The sequence below is a fragment of the Protopterus annectens genome, chromosome 3.part0, assembly GCF_019279795.1.
Source record: "Protopterus annectens isolate FY-2018-M chromosome 3.part0, PAN1.0, whole genome shotgun sequence".
Lineage (NCBI taxonomy): Eukaryota > Metazoa > Chordata > Ceratodontiformes > Protopteridae > Protopterus > Protopterus annectens.
Genome location: NC_056731.1, coordinates 678,657,908 through 678,684,184, shown reverse-complemented (window position 1 = coordinate 678,684,184; position 26,277 = coordinate 678,657,908). Strand labels below are relative to the sequence as shown.

The 26,277-nt window shown below is 36.8% G+C and overlaps 1 protein-coding gene across 1 annotated transcript in view; it reads left to right on the top strand.

Annotated features, from left to right (window-relative positions):
* ADAMTS16 (ADAM metallopeptidase with thrombospondin type 1 motif 16) overlaps positions 1 to 26,277 on the top strand; it is a 1,625,291-nt gene that overhangs the window by 1,387,341 nt on the left and 211,673 nt on the right. Inside the window, exon 21 of the mRNA XM_044065078.1 lies at positions 4,034 to 4,255. Within this exon, the coding sequence (XP_043921013.1) occupies positions 4,034 to 4,255 (222 nt within the window). The remainder of the gene's footprint in view (positions 1 to 4,033; positions 4,256 to 26,277) is intronic.

Genomic DNA, 26,277 nt, shown 5'->3' with positions numbered 1-26,277 from the left:
TCTTTGGCTACCGCTAGTAACTTTATCAGGTTTGGAACAATTTGCTGCTAGTTGCAGGTCCTGAATTGCTGGGCTGTGTTCTTTTTTTGGTTCTTTTTTTTCAGTATACAAGTACGTTACTTGTCACTGTGCTAACATAAAAATGAAAATTCTAATACGTGACTATATCAGTTTATCAGGCTATTAAAGAATATGGAGAGAGTTTTTACATGTGATATTAAACTGAGTCCCATGGATGCAGCCTATCACCACATTACTGACCTCATCAAACTCATATCTATTACTTCCATAACACCTCATTATCCTTGTCATTGATATGGGTGGGGGTGAGAAGTCAGTTTGGGGATTCATTTGGAAGTTAAAGAACACATTCTGTAGGTAATTGTTGTTTATAAAATTCAGTGTATACACATATTTATGTCAGGTGTCTTGATTATATAGGATAGAATAATATCAGTTTAACACACCTTGTAATTTTAGTGATAATTCTTTCATCCGTTCCATGAAATGCCTTGTGTGAACAGAGGAAATGACTATGAGCAAAGATTTTGTAAACAAAGAAATAACAGTTATTCTAGGTCATTTGTTAATGTTACGTAGGTGCTTCTTTATTTTCATATCTCATTCTATTGTGTTTTTGTGTTGCCGACACTAGGAAAAATACAACTAAAATTGTTTGCATCCAACCCAGTTGACATACTAAACAGCACAATTTTCTTTCATTAAAGCAACGTGGCTTTTGGACAGATCATAGAACAATGAACTGCCCTTTGGACACTAACCGATAAGATATTACTTAACACTGAGAAAGGTCATCTCACTGGCACTGGTGTTTATAGACCTCACAAAGGTAGCAGACTTCATAGATCATGGGGTTCTGATAAACCACATGGCTGATCAGATATCAGTCCAGATGCTTCCTTCTGGTTCCAAGACATCATCTTCAAAACACTTTTCAGAGTTGCTGTTGCTTCTTCACCTCCCGAGTTTCCCCATTACATGACTGTCCCACAATGCTTCATTCTTACCTCTCTATTGATTTGTTTTGCCTTCGTCATCAAATTCCCAAATAAACTGCCACATATGGCACTTAAAATAGATGCCAATGATGTATTATTACTCTGATTAAACCCATCAGCATTTGTGGTAATAACAAATCAACAAAAGATGTCCTCACACTGACAGACTGGATTAACAGCAACACATTACTAAATCTCTTTGTAACAAAAGCTGTGTTTTTTCAATGAAGATAGAAACTCACCAAACTATGTATTTGGCAAAGCACATGTCTAATAATTAGGCTATTGTGATAACTTCTTCTTTAAATACCTGGTACTTGGGCATTTAGGTAGACCCATCCCTGAACTTTCAAATGCATATTTTAAAAAACAAGAAGCTAACTTAACTGATTACATTTCTGAGCAACAGTTATTTCATATTTTCCTAATCTACAGCTAGGTTTCCAGCTATTTAAATACATACATTCAGACTCCTCTACTCTAGCAGCCAAATATAGAATTAAGATTCACGTCTATAAACTAAAAGGCCAAATACACACAGACTTCTGATTCAACAAACACGCAAAACTAGCCTGCATTGTACTGAACTCAACTTCTCCCAACTAGGACTAAAACTGTGGGGATCTGTATCCCTTATTTAAAACAGTTCACATTCTGCAACAGATTTTGATCCCAGTTAAAGTCATATTTTACTAAATTGGCGAATCCTTCATTTTAGGACATATTATCTAACCAGTGCTTCTGTAGCACCCCATTACTTTTCATTGTACTACATATAGGATAAATTATTTTGATAAGAAAAACTAAAATAAAATAAAATTTTGTACTTATTTTCCCCATGATTTGTATTTTTCCTCCTCTTTTCCTATATATTCTTAATTTTTTCCTTTCTTTCTATTCCCCTTGACACATACACAAAAAGTGCACTATATTCATTCCTTATTATGATTTAGTCATTTAGAAATACTTTGTAAAATACTTTGTAGAAATTCCCTGTTCTGTATTTGTCTGAACTTTTTACATAATGCTGGTAAATATAATAATTTTGAACTATGACAAAGTATTTGCTTGATTTTTGTTTTTTGTTTTTCATGCTAGACTGAGACTGAAATTGCTCTATGTGGTTCAGCTTTATACCCCAACTAACAAACAAATATAAATTAATTAATTAATTAATTAATTAATTAATAATTTAATTAATTCTGCCTCTGAAGCTATGTAAGGTAGAAAATCCCCAATATCATATGGGAAGGAGTTTCAATACATAGAGTAACCTCTGTGAAAGTTTTATCACCTGTTGTTTGAGTTTTTGTGTTCAGTCACATAAGTTCATTATAAGTTCTGAGTGCTCTGGCAGGTTGATACTTACAGAAGTTGTTCAGGACCTGATAGCTAGGCCTAGGTTGATTCGCACCCTTCCAATATTCCACTGCAGTTGGATAAAAAAAAAAGAGAGAGAGAGAGAGAGACACACACACACACACACACACACACACACACACACACACACAAGTATATTGTCATATGTTAGTAATTTATTACATAGAGATACTCTAATTTCTGTTTTTTTTTTAAATCAGATTTGCAAAAGTTTTCTTTCTGTGTTGATCAGAACTGTAGTTTATTATGAGGAGCTGCTGCCCACTCTAGTCAGTGAATGTGTTAATGCGTTAGCAATGTGAAAGCAAACTAAAAAAAAAAATCACATATTCAATTGTTTCTTCTTGTATGTATGTATGTATGTATTTATTTTTAAAACAAACAGGTTTAGAAGAATTGCAGATGGCAGATTTATCTTCTGAGCCCAGGTGATATAAACAGAGTTTGTACAGTCTCCTTTTGCCAAGAGATGTAAAAGTGACAGCAGTTTTAAAACATGAAGTTCCTTTTCCAAATAATTAATTAAAAGTTGTGGTTTTAATTAAAGAATGGTAGGCCTGGCATTATGTTAAAGAGTGATACAAAAAAACTTGGTTGTAACATATGAAAGCTAGTTAAAAAATGTTTTTTCAAGTGAAGGTTATTTTCACTAAGAGGGGGAAAATATATTTTCTGTGTTACAGAGAGAAGGGATATATATATATATATATATATATATATATATATATATATATATATATGTGTGTGTGTGTGTGTGTGTGTGTGTGAGACCACTCTGACGCTATTCCACTAAGCAGTGGGGTAAAGACATTTATTGCCATAGCATAGCAGTCTTGAAGTCTATATTTTATCAGAAGGGTACAAAGGGGCACTTGCATGGGCTGCTGGGAGATATGTCTGTCTCAGAAAATGTTAAATTGTACTGCTGTTTAATAGTAATCTGCTTTGAGGAAACTTTTTTCAGCTTGTTAGTAACGTTAACAGTAGGTGTAGAAGAATTTATTTTCAAGAAATTAACAGTAATCTTCAGAAAGATTACGGCAAAATAACAATCTGCCAGATAAATATTTATATCATTTGAATATTCTAAAATATACTGTTCATTTCTTTAACCTTTAAAACCTGAAGAAATAAAATAATATCTCACAAAAATGTCCTTAACTGGAAAAAAATGATTTTATATTATTCAAACATGTTTCTTCAAGCAGTAACACAGCTACCACACCCATACTGCAACGTGTGCCATTTCTTAATAAAATTCATATTTAGAACTTTTTGCTGATTCTTTTCGGTGTTGCTTCAAAGGAAAGATAACAGGACCTTCTAAAGTAAGGGTAGATGAGATCTAAGCAGTATTCTCAGTGACAGCGAAAACAATTTTAAAACTCAGAGATCTGACATTAAATTCCATGTAACCTGCCCAGCCTATTAAACAATGGGAAATTGTGCTGTATGCAATGGAGTCATGGTTTGAAATAACTGTATGCTATTATAATGTATGTTTTGTTGACAGGGTGAAAATGCTGAACTTGCTGTGAGATGGATAATAGCTTTGAAATGTTGCATGAAGCAAATTGAATGTCTGATTGTTAGACTTCTGCTTTGCCGCTAATTGTTCTTAACCTTCCCTCTAGTGTTCAACAACATGTGGAAAAGGACTTCAGACAAGATTCTTTAAATGTGCAGAAAAGCATAGCTCTGGAAAATACACTGAAGTTGCAACAAAGAGGTGCTCTCACTTGCAGAAACCTAAACTGGAGCTAGAAAAGTACTGTATTCACACTGAGTGCCCCAGGCCACACATATTTACAAATAGCAGGAGCAGAGCCAGCTGGTATGCCTCCCCATGGTCTCCGGTAAGCAAATATTCTAATATACTTTGTGCTGTTGCCTTAGACTTTTTCAAGGATCAGATACAGAAAGAATTGAAGAAGTCTGCATAACTGTTGTAATCAAAAGATGAAAAAAACTTTGTGTCATGTCGTTAATGGAATACAAGCATGCTTACTAATAAATAACTAGCAGAGGCTGCCATATCAGAATGATTCATAACATCGTATAAAGGCAGGCCTGCTTCTTATTAAATCAAAGTGTTATACAGTATTGCCTTTGAGAATAACACAAAGTAAACTAACCATTATGTGGTGTTCCTATATCATCACAAAGATATTTAAAAAGCCCTGATTCAAAGCCCATAGGTGCAACAAATCATCTTGTTAATAGCCATTTATTTTGTGAAGGGACTAAGTAACACAATGCTTATCTATATGGAAATGTTGTTGGATGAAATATCAGTTACTCATCTAACACAAAACTCTTGCATTAGGATTGCTGATGCATTTTTGTATAAAAATATCAGTTTAAAGCACCAGTAGATTTAACCTCTCTAAAGTCAAATCTCTGTTAAAGTTCATTATGCTCATCTGTAGAAAATATGATTCAGTTTCCTTTGATGCAGTTTATTGTTTAGATGTGTACTCTATATTCTAAGTGAGAATCCATGCTTAATGCAATGCTAAGAAATTGGTGGGAGCTTTCAATATAGCTGAGATACTTTGAATGTTATAGAATTAGTTGTCAAGGGCTGTCCATGTATTAACAGGAAGAATCAGCAAACAAAATTACAAATCTGCACTTCTTTAGTTCAGATATTTTCACTGCAAACAGCTCTTGGTGTTTGTGATGTTATACTTTACATAGGTCAGATTCCAAATCAGTTTACTCTTTGGATGAAGTGCTTCACCTGCCTTAACATTGGACCTATCTCACTTCCTTTTGCCATATATGTAATTGAGTAAACACTACAGTCTTCATTGGTAGTTCCATTCCATGATCTGGGAAATAAAAATAACTGAATAAATTTACTTTTCTGATCTATGGTGCAAATATAACTGGGTTCCATGTAAGTATAGTATGCCATGTTTCATTGTTGGTGTTGAGTAGCCATAAGTCACTATGTTAAGTACATTTCCTAATTATGGGATATTGGGCAACTCAGAGTCTGTTCATGACATAAATATGGGTTTCAGAGTATACGTGCAATATTGATTAACATAAGGGAAAGCAAGACCCTTAATGTGATTTGAAAACAGGTAATGTTATCAGGTGTTTATTAAATATAGCTATTGCTTCTATTGTGTGTGTGTGTGTGTGTGTGTGTGTGTGTGTGTGTGTGTGTGTGTGTGTGTGTGTGTGTGTGTGTGTGTGTGTGTACATTTATATATGTATATATATATGTGTGTATATGTATATATACATATATATATATATATATATATATATATATATATATATATATACAGAGAGAGAGAGAGAAAGAGAGCTTTCTGTGTGTATGTGTTGATTTTCATATTCATACAGGAACTTTCAAAGCACTTTCACTCCTACTATCCACAAATAAAATGCCCTTATCTGTTATAGTTATTAACTGAAGTTTGGTTTTCTGCCTGCAGCTACCACAAAACACATGACCATCCCTATCACAGAAGGAGATCACACAGTACCAGATCTACCTTTAGCATAATATGATAGTGATCCTTATTGTACTATCATGTCTAGTGATGGAAACAGTTTTATGAATCAGTTGATGGCATGATGGCAGAGCATAATGCAACGGGGAATAACTGTGAAGTATGTGACAATGTAGCTGTTCCCTGCTGTGCAGTGTAGCATCATGACACACAAGTGCTTCCCCCATCTGTAGCGCATTAGTTCATAGCATACTGTTGAGTGCTCTTTGCGTCTAATGCACCATTGAAAGACCAAAGGAACCTTCTGTCCAATGCCCAGTATTACCTCTATCCACATATTTAATCACAGTAATGACAAGTGGCATACCGCTCAACTGCCACACTCTGGTTATGAATATTCTAGTCTGTCAGTAGCAACAATGATGTCTTCATGCACTGGCACTGCAGGTGGATTGAATTTCCTTTTGTCCCAGGCCCCTTCAGTAAACACACATCACACGAAAAGACATTTGTCTACCTTTATTAAACTTTCATAAACATAACTTTATTGACCAATATTATAATTTTTTAATAACAGCATAAACATTCGTATAGCTGTTAACCAGGGCAGCGTAACCTCGCTGACCCTAACCAAGCACAGGATGAACATCCATGTAACGGTTAACTAGGGCAGCATGACCTCACTGACCCTGGCCAAATAAGCAGCCTCCTTAACCTGCTCGCTTGTATTACTTATCAAGCAGCATCCCCTTGCTCACTTTCATTTCCCACTTAATGAATTAAACATCTAACCGAAATAAGCAGTGTCCTTACCTCCACTCACTTACTTTTACTTACAAAGCAGCATCCAACTGGTCACATTTCCCAATTCATTGAAATGAACATCCAACAACAGAGGGGAAACAGAAAAGGAACAGCCTGCCCATCTTCTCCGTAACAAGTTCACGGCAAAATGTGAACCCTTACCCAGTTATACTGACATAAAACCCATCAAGCCCCTCCCTACACTTACCTCATTTCCTCCCAATCATCTTACTTTCCCACTTAACCCTTCATCCCCCCCAACTAACCTTCTACCTCTACCCTCTTAATCTTATTACTATTTCTACCTAACCCTCACCTGAAGATGTCCCTGGAAAAACAGGTTTGTTACCAAACCTCATTTGTCCGACATTATACTGATTTCCATAAATCTAATTTAAAAGGAAAAGCAAGAGTACTTATGCAATTGAGTATCCTAGTACACAAGTTTTATTTGTCAAACTTATTTGCTGTCTTTTTAGTGTACAGATGTTTCAAAGTATCATTTTGCAGAACATTTGAACACAGATCAAGTAATATTAGTTAATTTCACAACTGGCAGACAAAATTTTCAAAGTTTTGCTGTGCTTTTAGAATTGAAACATGTCCTGCATGAAATTTTTATTCTAGCAAATAAAAGGAAAAATAAATAGTTCCTAGTGCTGAGGGTGAAGATACTGTGTGTCTTCATTAACACACAGGCAAGGTAGGCAATTCCATATTTAAATAATTGATTTACTTATAATTGACAAGGTGAACGACTTATGTTGCATGCTACACGTAGCAATGAAACAACAGGAATCACAGCTTGGTCCTAGATTTATCAGACAAACTCTGTTATAGACTGCAGAAAACATTTGAGGCAATACTAAAGGCTCATAATTTATTGCAAAATATTCACCAGTAAGCTATGTGACAGTTCTCATCAGTGCCCAAAGGTAATCTCAAAAAGAACACTAAACCTTTTTTTCAAACTGGGTTCTAAATTCTAGCCTCAGAAGCATCTAGAAAAAAACACTGCTAAAAAGTTTATATTCATTAACAGTATGAATAATTCAAAAAGCATTTTGTATACTTTTTTGCATCCTGGAGCTCAGTCCGCGAGATGTATTACTGTAAGATTATCAAGCATGAAAAGTTGACATTCAGTAACTTATAAGATACCATGGAATGACTTCATAGAATATGTTGAGTTGAGATGGCAAATTAAATTAAAAGCATACAACTGTCACAATTTGAATGGGATATCATCTATTACAAGTGTTTTAAAATTGAAATCATACATGACATAAATTAGGCATAATTGTGTGGGTATTTATGAAATAACATGTTTTAGCAATTTATTTATTTATTTTTTTTTACCTAAGAATGATTTATAAGGTATTTTTTTAACGTTTTTAATGTATGGTGCAATGTTGGGTTGAAAGGGTTTGCCCAGTAAGCTGTTTTATTTAAAGGGTGCTTATTTTGTATTTGTGAAAGTTCTGAAGAAGTCCCAGGCTTTGGGATGAAATCGCTCAAGTTTTTATGTTTTAATAAAGTTTCAGAGGTTGAGTGGTCCTTTGGCTGTGTGTTACCTGTTTCTGTTACTTTACCAGCCTGCAGAAAGTATCATTTGCCCAAGCGTTAGATATACCTCCACACCACACAAGCACTTGAAAGGGATGTATTTGCATAAATGAAAGTGTCCACATCCTTTCTTAAGCTTATTTAGGGACACAAAGTTAGCAGTTTATTAACCACTACAGTGTTTTTACAATGTTTAAAATACTTACTTTGCAAATGCAAGACATCTCAGGACAGTTCCTATATTTTCAGTGCATTTTAAAATTAAGAAATCATTATATACAAATATTCAACTTTATGCACAATTGTCTTTTTCAATATTATTTCAAATGTCCAGTAGAAGAAAATGATTATGTTGCATCATAACAGATACAGAATTTTAGATAGGCTGATCTCTTTATAATTTTTTGTAACCTTTTAGGAACACATTTATTGAGCATATTATCATCTCCTGCTGTTGGTGAAACCTCCAAATCATTAACATAATCTGAATAACATTTTAAAAATGAACAGTATCTGGTTACAGTGTGACTTCCATTGCTTTCAATTACCATAGGCCTGTTCACATCTTTTGCCAAATATGGGGAAGGGTTATAAGAACTGTAATGTCTATTTTGCCTTGCATTTAACTGTAGCATATTGTGCTTTCTGGAAGCAGTATCATTTTGTAGTTTTGTGGAAAGATTCATCATCATATCATTACCTGGCACTGACACATCTCTAGGTTACTAATAGATAGAATTTTATTCCTGAGTTCATGTTTCTATCTCTGTCTCAAAAGCATATATTCATAGTACCTTTGAACTGTAATCATACATCTTGGCCTTCCATTTTTGTAGTTCTGGCTTTAATTCTATATATGTTAGCAATTATTATACTTCATTAGTTAGTAAGGTTCGACTATGAACTATTGATTTACCTCCTGATGAAGCTACAACCAAATTAATGCAAACAGCTCAAGTACTGTCTAGATTAAAAAAATAAATAAATGAAAAGCAGGTGGAGCAAGCCTGTACCCACATGTTGAGGTTTTGTCCCAGTTCCTTCTCTACATTATTATCATTATAAATTGATATTTATGCTTTTCCCCTCATATTTGCATCTGTTATACATACCTTCCAAGTGTCCCTAATTTGTAGATACCCCTAAATATGCCTGAAATATTTTCTCCACTCTCCTAAAATTTTACATTTTTTTGAAGATCGTAGTTAATAGTACCAGTATTTATAAAGGATCCCTAATTGTGAGTCTTTTGATTAGTTATATATCTTCAATTATAGAGGCAAAAGGTTGAGTGAAATGCTATGTATTCATTCCTATTATGTATTTTGACTGCTGTACTATAACATTTACACATACTGGCAAAGTGGGGCAATATTTTGAATTTTGTGCATAATTTCCCTTAAATGAACATCATTTCTTCTAAGAGAATTTCCCTCAATCTGTCTATAGATTGATATAGATTTTTGTCTTACCCTAAATGCATTCACATTTCTTCTCTGTGAACCTCTTAACATTTTCACTGTTTACATCTTTTGACATATCTTTGTGACTTGTAGTTATGATTTTTGCTGCGCAGCCTTCTCTCTTGTGTTAACTATATCTCTGACAGCCCTAGTGATGTGGCACAGTAAAGGATGATTTATAATATTATATTTGGAAAACTCATTGTCTGTCTTAGACATTCTGTGAATCTGACTAGTGGGTATCTTTATCAGTTTATGGAATTCATAGTTTCTTTCTATTGCTGTATATCCATATGCATGCCTCTCTGCATCAAGCACAAATTCCCATAAGAGCACACAGGGAACACAGTCAGCCATGGGTCTGCTTGTCTCTATCAGTCTTCCTCCAGGTCCCCAATGTGACTCCCCACTGGTACAGTTGTATGGTGAGGTCCTCAGCCAAATGTCCAAGTAAAGTCCTCCAGCACCCTGTCTGTGAAACCAGTGTTTCATGTCCCTGCCCCAAGCAGCTGACACTCACACTTTCAGATTTAATTTTCACACACACACACACACACACACACACACACACACACACACACACACACACACACACACACACACCTGGAAATGACTGGCTCAGATTACCCGCTGTACCAACTTTGTCCAGACTATAAGGTAGATTTACTCCTACCAGTCAGTTACTATAAGGTTCTTAAAAAGGTACCCAATTATATTGAGTGAAGTTAATATTAATACAAATAGTAATGTTGGCCAAACAGCCAGGCTTCAGGAGTGGCCACAGTTATCATCAAATAAATATGTGCAAATACTCTCAAAACTTAAACATTTTTTCCAAAAGGACCAGCCACAACAAGAAGTTTAAATATATTTAATAATAAATAATAACTAGAAAGGAACAAGAAAATACTAAATATCTGTTTATAGTAAATACCAGAGTTTCAGTCACAGGGAATATTAAAAAAAAAACAGATGGAAAGTTTCACACAGTTATAGAAAAATAGTATTTAACTAGTCTTGCTATCTATTCCTGATTCACTAAAATAATTACTGTTCTCTAGTTAAGTTACTTACTGAATAGAGCCAGGCAAGATAATGTGGTGAGTGGCCCTTGTTTTCAGATCCAAGAAAGAATGCAGAATGCTGAGAACAAACCCCTACTAATATCTAAATATTACTTTTTAGCTTACAGAATGACATCAAACACATCTGGTCATCTGACTCTGTTTCCTATGCTATCACCAACACTAAAAGCTGACAGGATTTTAGCACCTGTGTGTTAACATACACACAGATAGAGCTTTGCTCAGATCTCCTGGAAGTCATAAAACCATGCAACCATTTCACTCTTCTTAAAGGAGCTACCAACTATTCTGTAGCACAGACATTGCACGTCTGTTTCCATTCAAAACTGTAGGATGACATCTTTATGGCTTAACCCATAAAGTAATTTAATTTCAGATATATTTTAAAGTTTGCAATTTTAACTTTCATTTTTTTTTATTTTAACACAGTTTTATATAAGGGTTTGTTTTCCACATAATTAACAAGATGAATCATATGTGTCATACACTAGACATAATAGCAATACAGTAGCAATCCTGGTAAGTCCACAGATTCAATGTGAAGTATTTTTTTATATACCTAACTAAATAACCATAACCATACTTCATTCAGACTTCTATACAAGGGTCAGCAAACAGCTGTGTGACTCCTTACCATTGTACCAAAAGCCAAAATGAAAAGGAATACAGAGATTCTTTTCAACATTCAGAAATCTCCAATCACCACTAAACATATTAATTTGTTGTATGAATACTTCAAAGGGCATTTTGTATGCATTTTACTTCTTAGATCACTGGACCAATCAGATTCTTGTGCCTCTAAAAATAAACCTTATAACACTGCAGCATTACATAGTGGCAACAACAGACCCCAGGAGGTGGTAATATGAAGGTTTCTGGAAGCATTCAAGCTTGTGAGCTCAGTCATGGCTTAATACATTCTTATACACTGCTCATATCTGTGCAATATCAAAACATGCTGAAGGAGTGAAAAGTGATTACCTCCTTTCTTACCCTTTTTAGCTAGATTAGTCTAGGGCATCACATGCAAGGCTGTATTTTTTCCTTTAGAAGTCTCATCTCTCAGAGGATAATTTTTAAAATTGTTTACTTTCACTTGACTGACTCAACTTTGATCACAATTTGTGTTTTCCAAGGAGATTTTGCTTAGAATGTGTTATTCTGGGGATATTTCTGTTTTCAATTCCTTTGTTCAATGTTCTGTATCACTCAGAATTATGCACTTTGATTATCATTATGTATTTAAACATTCATTTTGCCTTCCTCTGAATTAGTGTGATGTCAGAGCTGATATATAAATAACAAGGTAAGAAGTGTGAAGACTGAAGTCCCCCTTGTAGGGGTGAGCAAGCCTACACACTGTAAACAAAACTGTTTGCTTGTTTTTCAGTTTGCTATTCTTCCATGGGTTTGTTTGCTGTGTACATGTTAGTTCTGTATTTTTTTTTCAGTGTAATAATTCACATAGATTTGTTTAGATCTTGCATGGTAAAGATAGGGCTGCTTACAGCTACGCTGCCATGGTGCTTGAGGTAAGGAATGCATATAGTAATAGTAATGAATGTTAATAGTTGTAGTTTTAGAATTCATAAATCAACGTATCTAATACATTTGCACTCTTCATCACCGTAGTATTAGAACAAGCGCTATCATCTTTGAGCCCAAGTCCCAGAAAAAAATTTGCTTAGTTGAATCTCACATTTCGACTAGAAATTCCTGAAAATATTATAGAAATAGTGTTTATTTTCCTCTTTACTCCTTCCAGACAGAGTACTTGCACATCCTCAATCCACAATTATAAGCAATAATTGAAAAGAAATGAATGTAGAAAGAGTTCACTAAGAACCTCAGTTGTTGAGAAAAGTAGTACATACTTGTCTGATATGTTGACCTGCAGCAGTAATATAATCAAGACATGAGTCTTTTAAAGATGTTTTTAAGAGATCCACTAGGTTTATTTGGGATGTTTATAGGGGGACATGTCATTTCCAATATTCTTATGGGACTGTTTGTTCAAGATTAACTAAACAAATAGAGCTTCAATGAAAGTTATTTGTCTTTTTAAGCTATTATATCCCTCGGTGAAGTTTAACAGTATTGATGTTTAATGTCATAAGCATATAGTGATGTAGTGGGCACAGCCACTACGTGTGGTATGGATGTTTTGTCAAAATACTGTTGGTGTAGTCATTCTGGATCAAACCACCATTGGCTAATGCCATTGTTAAGATGGCTAATATTTTTCTGTATAGATCAGTTGTTTGCTTATGTACTGTGTTGAAATTTTGAAGGCGGAATGATAGTGCCAGGTGGGCATAATGTTGTCCATTAATGAAATGGGTCTATTCTTGGTTAAAAGAAACTGATTTAGGTTTGAAGATGCATGTTCATTCGGTAACATAAAAAGCTGCTGAAGCACAAAGAGTTTTAGTATCACCTCATTCATTCTTGTTCTTAATACTTATGGAGTTGTTTTGAAAAATATAGCCATTTTTCCAGATCATCTGTGACATAAGTTGGTTCAAATCTTAATTCGTCTTATAGTTTTATATTTCTATTTTTCATATATATTTCTTTTAGTTTAAGAGCATGGCACTCAGTTTACATCACATTATAATGAAAGTTAACAAGCATTAAGAGTTAACAATGTTCATAAACGCAGTACTAAAATATGAATGATGATTAGGGTAGTAATATTAATAACAAGAATAATAAGTGATTCTGAGCATCAGGTTACTTCCAGTGGGTCCTGGTCATGTATCTTGAGAGATGTATACCTTAAAAACATATGTGCACAAACTATTCATAGCTGCTCACAAATGCACCATTGTGTAATATTTCATACCAGATGCTTTTGCCTGGTGGTGTGATGCTTCCTAATGAAAAAGTAATGGCTAGTAATCAGTATAACCTTAAATTAACACTGTAACACAAAGACATATATACAAACCGTTTGAAACAGTACCATGACATTTCAGTAGGAGCAGAAACATGACAGCTGTCACAGTCATGAGTAACATTATAGAAATGTGTATAGAAATCATAGAATAAAAATAGTTTATTGTAACCATAGTTATAATCTGAGCCCTTGATCATCTGATACAGACTCATAAAGTTTTACTTCCCACAGTTCTTCAGACATCTTGAGGACTGTTGTCATGTTGTCAACTATGTCAGATGAAATTTTCATCTTTTGCCTGAAGCATGGTTTTCTGTAAAAAGAAAATGTGAAATTACTTTATGAGAAATAAGTAACTATACCTAAGCTGAGCTGCTAAATTACAGAGTTTACTTTCATGGCATGCCAGAATAACATAGATGTGTGGTAAGCTTAGGGTAATATAGTAACTTACCGCACTTGCAAACCTTTACTTAAAGTGCATAATTGTAAAAAATTAACTTTTTAGAAAATTTATACCCTTTTTCCACATCCTTTTTGCCACCACAACTGAAAAAAGATGATCTCATATGGATACCATTATTTCGAAATTCTGATGATATAAAACTAAAATGAATGCTGTCACAGTCATAAGGCTATGTATTTGGAGAAACAACTCATTTTTGTTTATTTTATTTTACTTAATCTGTTAACTAGGTAGGCAATCTGGTCCTGAAACCCCTTTAGCTACAGCTGTGACATAATGTAGGCAAACATTTATTTTTAATAAATGCATTAGGCAACAAATCATTCTAAAATAGCAAGGGAAGGCTATAATTTACATTGCTTTTTAAGGGCAGATTACCGAATTAAAAGTTTAGGTATGAAAAAAGAGGGTGGTAGTTCTAGTACAAACAAGGCTAACAATTCACAGATCTCAAGAGATTTGCAGATTATCTTAACTATGGCAAATACTCAAAGGTAGTAAACAGAGCCTGAGTGCAATATAATCAAAATAAATATAATAATCACTTCATGCAGTTACTGGAAAAGCAAATTCACACAGATATAATAACCTAGATAAAGTAACCAGAACAAGGAAAATAAAGATGGCTTAGCAGTTTGAGGAAATCAAATATTTAAATATTTTTTTCTAAATTTCATTTGCTTTTTCAAAAGAAAAAAAGCATAAGAAATAAATGAGTGCAACATGTGTTATATGCAACAAAGAAGGCAAGTTAAAAAAGTATAAAAAGAAAAACATAAACAGAAAATGTGGACTACATACAGTATGTACAAAATGGAGAAAAACAAGTTTATTTTATACACATTTACAAATATAAGATGATCCATCCATACACAATCCCCTTCTCCCATTTTTGTGCATGGGAAGAGGGTATCACTTCAGTGGTGATAGTCACCTAGAGCTAAGTAAGGTTCACACCACCATGTGGCTAACCCTGCCACAGTAGTTGTTCCATACCACACAGTCGCATGCCCATTCACACAAATTGAGTGTCCAATCCACTTACTATATGTCTTTGGACTGTGGGAGGAAACCAACGCAAACACAGGGAGGACATTCAGATGCCACACAGAAGGCATCCTATGCATATCTGTATATACACTATGTACACACACACACACACACACACTAATAATCATAAATACCTATTCCCTACCTAACCTAGAAAAACACTGTTAAACTATTATAAATACAAGTTTTAATACATTTTAGTACTAGAGAGAGTAAAACTCTCTTTAAGGGAGGATTTTTAAAGAAAAATATACACAAAGAATACAAACATATTGAGTCCTTGGATGCACGATCAAACAGTCCAGGCAGCAAATGAGATCTGGGGTAGTAAGCTAGAGACCAGAGAATTATGGGTAGGGGAGAAGTCATAGCCCTGGAACCAAAGAGTTTCAAATTCAGTGCTGAGGATGGATCTAGTTGGAGCTGACAAATCACAGTTGAATCAGATGAAAATCAATAACATTAGATTCTGGAGTAGACCTCTGATCCTCAGTTGGGTGGGACATTTTTGGATGAATCTATTTATCAGCAGCTTTTGAATTTCACTTGCTTCATCTTTGATAGGGTGGAATGTCTGGGAGGCACTTTGTATTTTCTCTCATCATAAATAAAAATGGAATTGTATAGCTTCTGGATACAACTCAACATCCATGCATCCAAAGTAATAGCCTCCCAAGCTTTTGGGTGGAGAGTCAAACAATTTGTAACAGCCTGTAGAGTAGGATGGTTGGTCAACCCTTCAGTTACACTTAAATGGACTACTAGAGAAAGCTCCATGCACTCTCTGGATCTGCAGACCACCACTCCTTTCCAGAAAAAGAGATGGATGTCCCTCTTTCTAGTTCCTTGAGAAGAACAACTGAGAGCCGGCAAAGCACACTCCAACAGCAGACAGCATCTTCCGGTCCTGTTTGCTCCTGGTTAACATGTCCAAAATGAAGATTGACAAAGGATGCCTTGAAGCAGTCCACAGAATTACATGATCTCATCCAAGCATGCTGGTGCATACTTGAATGAGATCAAATAATGCCACTGCATAGCAATACCAGTACCAGCAGCTCAAGACATGCAGCTGGTCCCATTGGAGAGCAGGTTCATAGACATGTTGAAAAGATTGCAAGGTTGACAACTGCATCTCCAGTTTTTTTGGTCTCTGGTACCTGTTGTGTCTTCACTATCTTTGACACATCAGAAAAAATGTGATGCTGAAGTCTTGTCAAATGCACAAAATAATTTAATGTTGTCAGTACCAAAGTCGCTGATATGTAAGAGTGTTTACCTATGAGATCCACTGCCCCAGACTTCGTACTTGAGGGATGGACTAATAAACTTTTATCTGAAATGTCCTTGGTATCATCAGTGAGACCTTTACTCCAATGTTTGAGAGAGCCAAGATCTTATCTGTTTTATTAGGAATAGGTTCCACTGTATCTAGTTCCCTCCAAGCCCTCCTGGATACTAGGTCGATAAACATATTCAGAGGAGGAGCCACCCAGGATGTGGATGGGGCTCACACCAAAATCCTCTAAGAATATTAACTCCTCCAGTGATGCGGCATCAGCAGTCAAATCCTCATACTGATGAAGGAGCACCATAAGATTACCAAAAGAGGAATCCTTATGGGGGACTCTAGAGAACACTGTCATCCCTCAAGGTTAGTATTATTTGTGAGATATTCCTTAGTAGAATCCAGGTGCTTCCTCTTGGACTGATTCATACAATGATTCCTTCAGACAAGAGAATTCAAGGGACAGTTGCAAGAGGCAAGGGACCCCGAATGCAGGGTGGTTTGGGACCTGAAGGTGTGGGCTGTCATGGAGCTTTCAGATGTGCGAACACAGGTCCAGATAACACAAGGACGTATTACCAGTTGTTGCTAACCACTGCATCTCTGGCCTGGAGAACATCCACTCTATGATTGAGGAAGATACCAAAACTGACAGCCCAGAGCCAACACACTTGAGATCCGAAGAACTCATGAAGCCACTTAACTTCAGAACCAAGCCTGTGTTCTCAGACACAAAGACTGGAGCCAAATATTTGAGTGCCAAAGCTCTGAGAGGGAGAGAAGACTCCTAAACTCTATGAGTCCAACCAGAACCCAAGACCCTTAACTCTTCCCTCAGACACTGTCTAAATCAAGAGACCCAAGGTATAGGTCAGGGCCTGAAGTGGCCAAGCTGGACCCAACCCTAAGGAAGGCAAGAAAATTGGATGTGCAAACCCAAGAGCCAAAGGGCCAGAGGAAAGAAAACATGATGTAGCTGATCCCTGTCCAGTTTTAGTTCTTGGTTTCTGTTGACATGAAGAATTAAAATGGAAACTCAGGGTTTACTTCCATAGCTATCCAAGAAGCATTGCCATTGTGGAGGTATTGTATAAGTTGATCATGCCTGCTTAATAGAATATATAATATTTCCAGGGTGCTGTTGCAGGTTATCCAAGTGCTCAACTGATATGTAGCCACACTAGATTTTCAATACTTAGCACACAAGAGCCTAGTTACACTAGCCAAAGTCTAGTTTACTTCTGATGTGGGGCTGATGCTTGGTCTTTCCTTAGGGACGATGCTGAATTACCAAAATTCATATCCTAATTCTCTTGTGATACCCAGAGCATCACCCAACATTTTGCTTAAAGTAATCCCATACAACCTTGATGTAGTGACATCCACAAAATACGTGGCTGTTACCTGCCACTTGGTCACATCTTTAGCATCTAATGTTCCACGGTATTACCATTCCATATTGTCTGCTGGGTGAATTACCACCTGGAATTATGAGTTTATTGCTGCTTCTTGCATTAAGGGATCATTTGCAACAACTCTAGTCACCCTTTTGAGCCATAATAGTTATTGTTCTAGCAGAATTATTCTCCTCCATGCAGTAAGAAGTATATTGATAATTATTTCATTAAGGGATTATATGCAACAAGTATAGATCTCATTTTCACTTTGTGCCATCATAGTTATTTGTTTTTAACATGAGTATTCTCTCCGTGCACTTGCACTGTATGCTAACTGCATCTCAGTCCTCCTAGAGTTGCTGACAATAGCTACTGCTACTCATTAATCAGCTTCTTGGAATATTTCATAAATTATAGAGCCTGAAACATGTTGATCTTGATGAAGCTTCCTTTTTGTGTCTTATCATTTTAATCTCAAAAGAACCTTATTTTTGGGGTCATTTTCATCTTACTGAAGGCCCCCAGTTGTAAAACAGAGGCATCCTTGAAAACTGCAAGTTTCTTACTACAGGGATGAGTATATATATGTTGATGTAAAGGTGCTTTAACAAAGTATTAATTTAAGGGTGTGCACACTTATGCAACTAGCTTATTGTACATTTTTTATTTTTTTATATTTTTTCCATAACAGACTTGTTTGTTTCCAATTGAATTGTACAAGTTATAGGTCACATTAAAGGGGAGGAAAGTTTTGAAATTATTTATTGTGGTCTCATTTTTTTATATCACAAAAACCTGGCATTTTAACAGGGGAGTGTAAACGTTTTATATCCACTGTACACACACACACACACACACACACACATATATATATATATATATATATATATATATATATATGTGTGTGTGTGTGTGTGTGTGGGTGTGTGTGTGTGTGTGTGTGTGTGTGTGTGTGTGTGTGTGTGTATTCTCAAACCAAAGGATACATGCACACATACGCGCAAACACCCAGTTAGGGGTCGCCACAGCCACAGGGGTCCGCTAATGATTGGCAGTGGATTTTTACATGCCAAGTTTCCAGCCCTGATGCACAACCTTCAATGAAGGCACACCCATTCATGCATGTCTTCACACAGAAGACGCTCTAACTGGGAATTGAACAGGACAACGTCTTACTGCGAGGCAACAATGCTACCGTGGCACTATCTCTCTCTCTCCCTCTATGTATATATATATATATATATATATATATATATATATATATATATATATATATATATATATTTATATATATATATATATATATATAGATAGATAGATAGATATATTGTGACACCCATGCAATGGCCCATTAATCAAGGAGCCTCAATCCTCACCACTAACACCAGTGAGGGACGTCCACATTGGGAAGGATAACAAATGCACATACAGTAAAGTACAATTTCCTTTAAGAGCACACAGAGATCATGGTCAGTCTGGGGCTGGTATCTCCCTTTCTCTCCAGATCCCCAATAAAACTTTCCACTGGCACAGCTATAGGGTCCAGATCTCAGCCTAATGGTCAAGCTAAAATCTCCAGCACCATCTCTTTCCAACCAGTGCTTCATGTCCCTGCTCAAGTAGCTGACACACACACACTTTGAGACATGAGTTATATACAAACACATAGGTTCTCCAGCTATGCCCTTCTGCCAAGACTATATGGTAGTACCACTTGCCACCAACCACTAATATCAGCTACTAATAAGGCCCTTATCAAAGGGTGTCCAATAATTACTGTGCAATATTATTATTCAAATGGTAAGTGTGACGAACAGCAAAGCTTATTTGGAGTGGCTTGGACAGTATCACTATATACAGGCAATGTACTCTAGAGCTTAAATTATCTCTACATAAAGCAGCCACAGTTGACAAGTTTAAAAATATTTAATAATAAATAATAAGAACACAAGACAATACTTCTTACTACACAGTGCTAGTCAAGAGTTCAGAGATCACAGAGAAATGCTTAAAATAATACAGTAGAGAAGTTCTGACATCATTACAGAAAACAGATAGACTTGACTCAATATTTCCTATTTATATGTAAACGCAAACACAGTTCTAAAATAAACTTACATATAGAACAAGGCAGTGCTGGTGATGTTGTCAGTTCTGAACACAAATGCAAAATGCTCTGATTCTCTCTCTCTCTCTCTCTTACATTTTTGATGTTCAATTTTTAACACCATTTTCTTCCATTTAAGAGAACAAGCCTGTGACTTATATTAACATTTAGATAGAGGACAAAGCCACTGCCTCAGGGTATCTTGTAGAATAATCTACTACCACTAGGATATACTTTTTCCCTGTGGAACTTGGGGTACTCAGAGGCCCCACAATATCCATAGTTACCCTCTGAAATGGCTCCTCAGTCACTGGCAAAGGCATCAAAGAAGCTCTCACCTTATCTCCTGCCTTGCCTACCTTTTGGCACTGCTCACAGTTCCTGCAATACCCGGTTACATCTCTGGAAATTCCAGGTAAATAGAAGTCTCTTTGTACGTTTTATGCCCATATGACCTGCAAAGAGAATATCATGGGCTTTGGCTAGAAGTGCAAGATGGTAGGCTGTAGGCGCTACCAGCTGCTGTACTCTCTTAACTTCTAGCCCTCCCTCAGGCGTCCACTCTCTATACAGTAACCCTTTGTCCCAGTATACAGATTCCCCCTTCCCTTGAGAATCAGGTCCCTCATTAGCTACCTCTCTCAGGCCTTGCAATGTAGGGTCTGAGACCTGAGCCTGTCTCAACTCTCTCTTTGTAACCCCCCAGCTCCCCTTCCACAGAAAGGCTGGCATCCTCTGACAACAGTGCCTCATGTCAGCCTGCGTACTACTACTCACCTCTACCTTTGCAGTCACTCTCTCCAAGGGAACATCAGCATCAACAAGCAGCTGTGGCTCACCTTCAGTCTCACTGCTACAGAGTAGCTCCATCCCTGAAGTAACCATCACCAGTCCTGGCTGCAAGTATGCTGTCTGTCTGGGTCTGCCCCAGGCTACCAGACCCACATGCTTGTCTCCTAGCCTGACTGCGTATAACTGCATACGCACATGGTACTGCCTCATCCAAATCCTTCCCTATCAGGACATCTGCAGGATGTTGTTTCAAGATAACCTACTATTGGCATTTTGTCTTTCCCACTTACTGGCTCTCCCACCTTTTGTTCCCCACCTTGCCTCCGTGGACTTCTGTATGCCACATGACCCCACTGGTTGCATTCAAAACATTTAACTCTAGATCCTGGACATGTACCTGGACTAGTGACTTCCCCTGCTACTGGCAGATTCTGTTGAGGCAGTCCGGGCTGCCCACCATGGGTTACTTTAGACCCAAGAGCAGTACTGGAGGTCCCTTTCCTGTGCAGAGATACCATGCCTGTTAGGTATAGGTCTCACTTCTTCCCCAACTCATCTGAAGTAGCACATTGTCTATCAGCTAACCAGACCCTCATGTCCTCAGGCAAAGTGCTAAGGGCTTGTACCCTCACCAGAAGGTCTTGCAGCCCTTCAACAGTGGTGACCTGACATCCACTCACCCACCTATGAAAATAAGTGTTCAGTTCAGCAACATCTTCACGAACACTTTCATCTGCCTTAAGTCTATGCTGACAAAACTTTTTCCTATAAGTTTCAGGTGTTAGTGTAAAGAATTCTAACAAACAGCTCTTAAGACAAGTATAATCAAAGCAATGTCAGACATTTTGGACAAAATAGTTACAGCTTTACCATGGAGTACCCAAAGCCTTTGGTCAACATCATATTATTTACATACCCTCTCAAACATATGAATGAAACTGTCAAATGTATCTCCCTCTGTAAACTGCAGAAGAAATTTACTGACCTTTTGTGCTTCTGGGATCCAGTTACTCCTTCCCTATTACCTCCATGATTCTGCCAAAGAGACAGCATCTCCTTTTCGTGCTGCCTCTGCCATTACTTTTCCACAGCTTCCATTTCCAAACACCTGGCCTCCATCTTAAGTCTCTTTAGCTCCAGATGGATTTTTAAGTCCTTTGTGGAAAGGTTGAGCTGTCCATTCCTGAGTGTTGTACATCTCCACGGCCAGTCTGATCTTCCTCCTGGTTGCTGTTTTCTGATGCAGCTGTGACCAAAGCTGCAGTCATGTCTGCCTTAGTCAGGTTTCCCTGCACCAGTCCTTTAGCCTGGCACATCTCAGCCAACTGGCTCCTTGTCAGCTTTGATACTCCTCTTCTGACATGCTTGCCTGCTATCCCTGACTAAGCTCACAAAAGAAATAAAACCATTGTGATCTGAGCTCTGAATATCACCGTGTGGCTGATTTAGAGTACAAAAACACCTTCAGTGATCACTGTACACAAGCTACAAGAATTCACTATCTACACCACTACAAGCCAATTAGTATGTCCCAACCACTGCCAAACAATTAATATGTGATGCCCGTGCACTGGCCAAGTAATCAAGGAGCCTCAATCCTCACTACTAACACCAGTGAGGGGCGTCCATATTGGGAAGGATAACAAATACATACACAGTAAAGTACAATTTCCCTTAAGAGCACACAGAGATCACAGTCAGTCTGGGGTTGGTTTCTCCCTTTCTCTCCAGATCCCCAATAAGACTCCCCACTGGCACACCTATATGGTCCAGATCTCAGCCTAGTGGTCAAGCTAAAACCTCCAGCACCCTCTCTGTCCAACCAGTGCTTCATGTCCCTGCCCAGGTAGCTGACGCACACATACACATTTTGAGATATGAGTTATATACAAACACACACACTCCTGGGGAAGGCTGGCACAGGTTCTCCAGCTATGTCCCTTCTGCCCAGACTGTAATGTAGTACCACTTGCCACCAACCACTAATATCAGCTACTAATAAGGCCCTTATCAAAGGGTGTCCAATTATTACTGTGCAATATTATTATCCAAACGTTGTGTGATGAACAGCAAGGCTTTTTTGGAGTGGCTTGGATAGTATCACTATATACATGCAATGTACTCTAGAGCTTAAATTATCTCTACATAAAACAGCCACAGTTGAAAGGTTTAAAAATATTTAATAATAAATAAGAACACAAGACAATACTTCATATTACACCGTGCTAGTCAAGCGTTCAGAGATCACAGAGAAATGCTTAAAATAATACAGTAGAAAAGTACTGACATCAATACACAAAATATCTAGATGAAACTTCCTATTTCTTATCTATATCTATGAGCAAACACAGTTCTAAAATAAGCTTACATATAGAGCAAGGCAGTGCTGGTGATGTTGTCAGTTCTGAAAACAAATGCGAAATGTTGTGATTCTCTCTCTGTCCTTAAATTGATAACAGAGTACCACTGAGTCATTTCAGATAACATCATTATTCTCTGTTTCCCAGGCTAACAGAAACTCAAGGTTTAAAGCCCTTTTGATCTTGCAGCTGGTCAGGAAGCCAGAGCAATAAAAGACATTACACATGTAAATTCTAACCATTAACTCAAAACAATAGGAAGAATTCCTTCAGTCAGACATCTCAGCTCCGAGTTTTGAGATCAACCAGTTACACAAGTCTTGACTTTTCACATTCTTCCAGCAGAGTGCACTGTTGTTACATTTTTGACATTCAACATTTAACACCATTTTCTTCCACTTAGAAGAACAAGCCTCTGGCTTATATTAATATATATACAAATGACAGAATTATTTACAAAATTCTATCTGGATAGGCTGGCTGCCTTCACATATATTCGCATACACACACACACACACACACACACACACACACACACACACACACACACACACACACACACACACACACACGTATATAGATAGAGATAGCTACAGTTCAATTGGTTGACAGTAACTTGTGTGAAATAGCTAAACAGTAGTCAGTTTTGTGTGAATGGATGTTTGTCTGAATGTGATACTGGCTGAATTCCAAGATGGTCAACAAAGGTAAGTGGGTTGTGGTGAAGCTGGAGTATGTGGGTGATTGTTTTAGGACAGAGTAAGAATTAGGAAAGGGGATACATTTAGTGTACGATTGTGAGTGTTTTAGGGGGGTATGGTATTTATTAGGTAGACAGATTTAGTGTGTGTGTGTGTGTGTGTGTGTGTGTGTGTGTGTGTGTGTGTGTGTGTGTGTGTGTGTGTGTTTGTGTGTGTGTGTGTGTGTGTGTGTGTGTGTGTGTGTGTGTGTGTGTGTGTGTGTGTGTGCTTGTGTTTGTGTATGATTAAGGGGTGTGTGTAGTGGTAGTGTTAGAGAATGGGCTTTTTTAAGGTAAGATTCTTTGCTAAGGATGGGACAAGATTACGGTAAGCATGCATTACTAAGGTGCAGCCCCTTCTGTAACTGTTAGAAAAATATGTAATAACATATGTGTGCAATGCTTATTTTAAATAAGGGAAGATTAACACATTTTTATTCTATATGCAGCATTAGTTCTATTTGAAACTGAAAACATGCTTTTCTAAAATTGTGCTTTCTGACATTGCAAGATGCACTCTGACCTAGTTTGCTAGCACAGCAAAATACATGTTTATGCTTTGGAAATGTACTGAAAAGCAGGTGATTTTCTGTTAGGTCAGGAAATTAAATGGAGAATAATAATAATTTCTGTAGATCCATTCATTATGGACAATAAGCTCTGTTCGTGCTAATAAAAAAGTGCACAAGCTACAAGAAAGTTAGATACTATAAACAATGAACTGCTTCAGAAATCTGTACTTGCATTGTGCTTGAATTAGCCATAGTACCTAGACTTGTAACATCACATAGCAAGAAAGTTATAATTGACCGTTGGTCGTCAAGGCCATCCTGTTTACTGAAAAATCTTTTTTAAACTTTGAAGAGTCAGCTAGAAATGTGAGAAACATCTGTGAAGTAACAGAATTGTGAACTGGTGGTCTGCTATGTCATCCGTAGTGGGCAATGCCTTGAAAGAAAGGTATAATAATTGTGAAACTTCCTGATTTTAGTCAGACAAACTCTGTAACTGCATTTTTTGTCTCCTTGCGCAAGAATAAAGATACCTGAACTGAACCTTATGCTTTTGGTCTTTTGAAGTATTTTCTTTGACAGTAACCTATTACTATTGAGACAAATTTGAGCTGAATGTATGGTAGGGGATAAGGATACTACATCAAAAAAGGACTTTTTTTCCTTTTTTAATTAACTAGTTATTTATTTGGGTTGTCAATATTATGAATGATCGATGTGCTTTTGTCAATGTTTTGTATGTCAGTCCTTTACCATGTCGACCATTCATGATATATTCATATATATATATATATATATGTGTGTGTGTGTGTGTGTGTGTGTGTGTGTGTGTGTGTGTATATATATATATATTATTTATATGTGTCTGTGTGTGTGTATATATATATATATATATATATATATATATATATATATATATATATATATATATATATATATATATATATATACATATACATATATATATATATATATATATATATATATATATATATATATATATATATATATATATATATATATATATATATATATATATATGGACCTACTTCAAAACATCTAAAACCCATAACATCTAATTTCATTCATAACATTGAGACCAGAACATCTAACACCCAAAACATCTAAAACCGATAACATTGAATTTCATAACATCTAACGCTACATATCACAAGAAAATAACATCCCCTCCACATATAATAATACCAAACTACAAAACACACTTTTTTATTGTGTTTCTGTAGGGGGGCAAGCCCCCCTGCACCCCCACTCCCCATAAATTAAATATACCAACTCCAAGATTGCATTGCAGTGGGAAAAAGTTAATTTCCTAACCCCACTGTATGAAGCCCCCCCCCCCCCCCTGCAGAAATGTAGAAAAATGTGTGTTTGGTAGCTTGGTGTCATTATATGTGGATATCTTTCTGGTATTATAGACAAGCTCACCAGCCTGAACATAACCCCCCTACATCACGGGATGGGTTGCCAACTGGCTCATGGACAGAAGCCACATGGTACGAGTTGCGGGAGCTAGGTCTGACTCTAAACCGGTTACAAGTGGTGTTCCCCAGGGCTCAGTCCTAGGACCCCTCCCGTTTGGCATATACTTCTCAGAGGTACAGACAAACACAGGAGGTCTATGGCCGACCACGTTCACAGACGACTGCAAACTAGGAGCTATAATTGACTCTCTGGCTGACACAGACATCCTCCAAAAGGGTCTCACTGAGACAGATATCTGGTGTCAAAACCATGGCCTCAAGCTAAATGCCAAAAAGTGCATAGTCATCCCCCTTTGGAAAAAACAAAGTACCCACAAACTACCACATAGGTTGTAGCCCCCTAAATATGGAAGATGTAATAAGGGATCTGGGGACCCA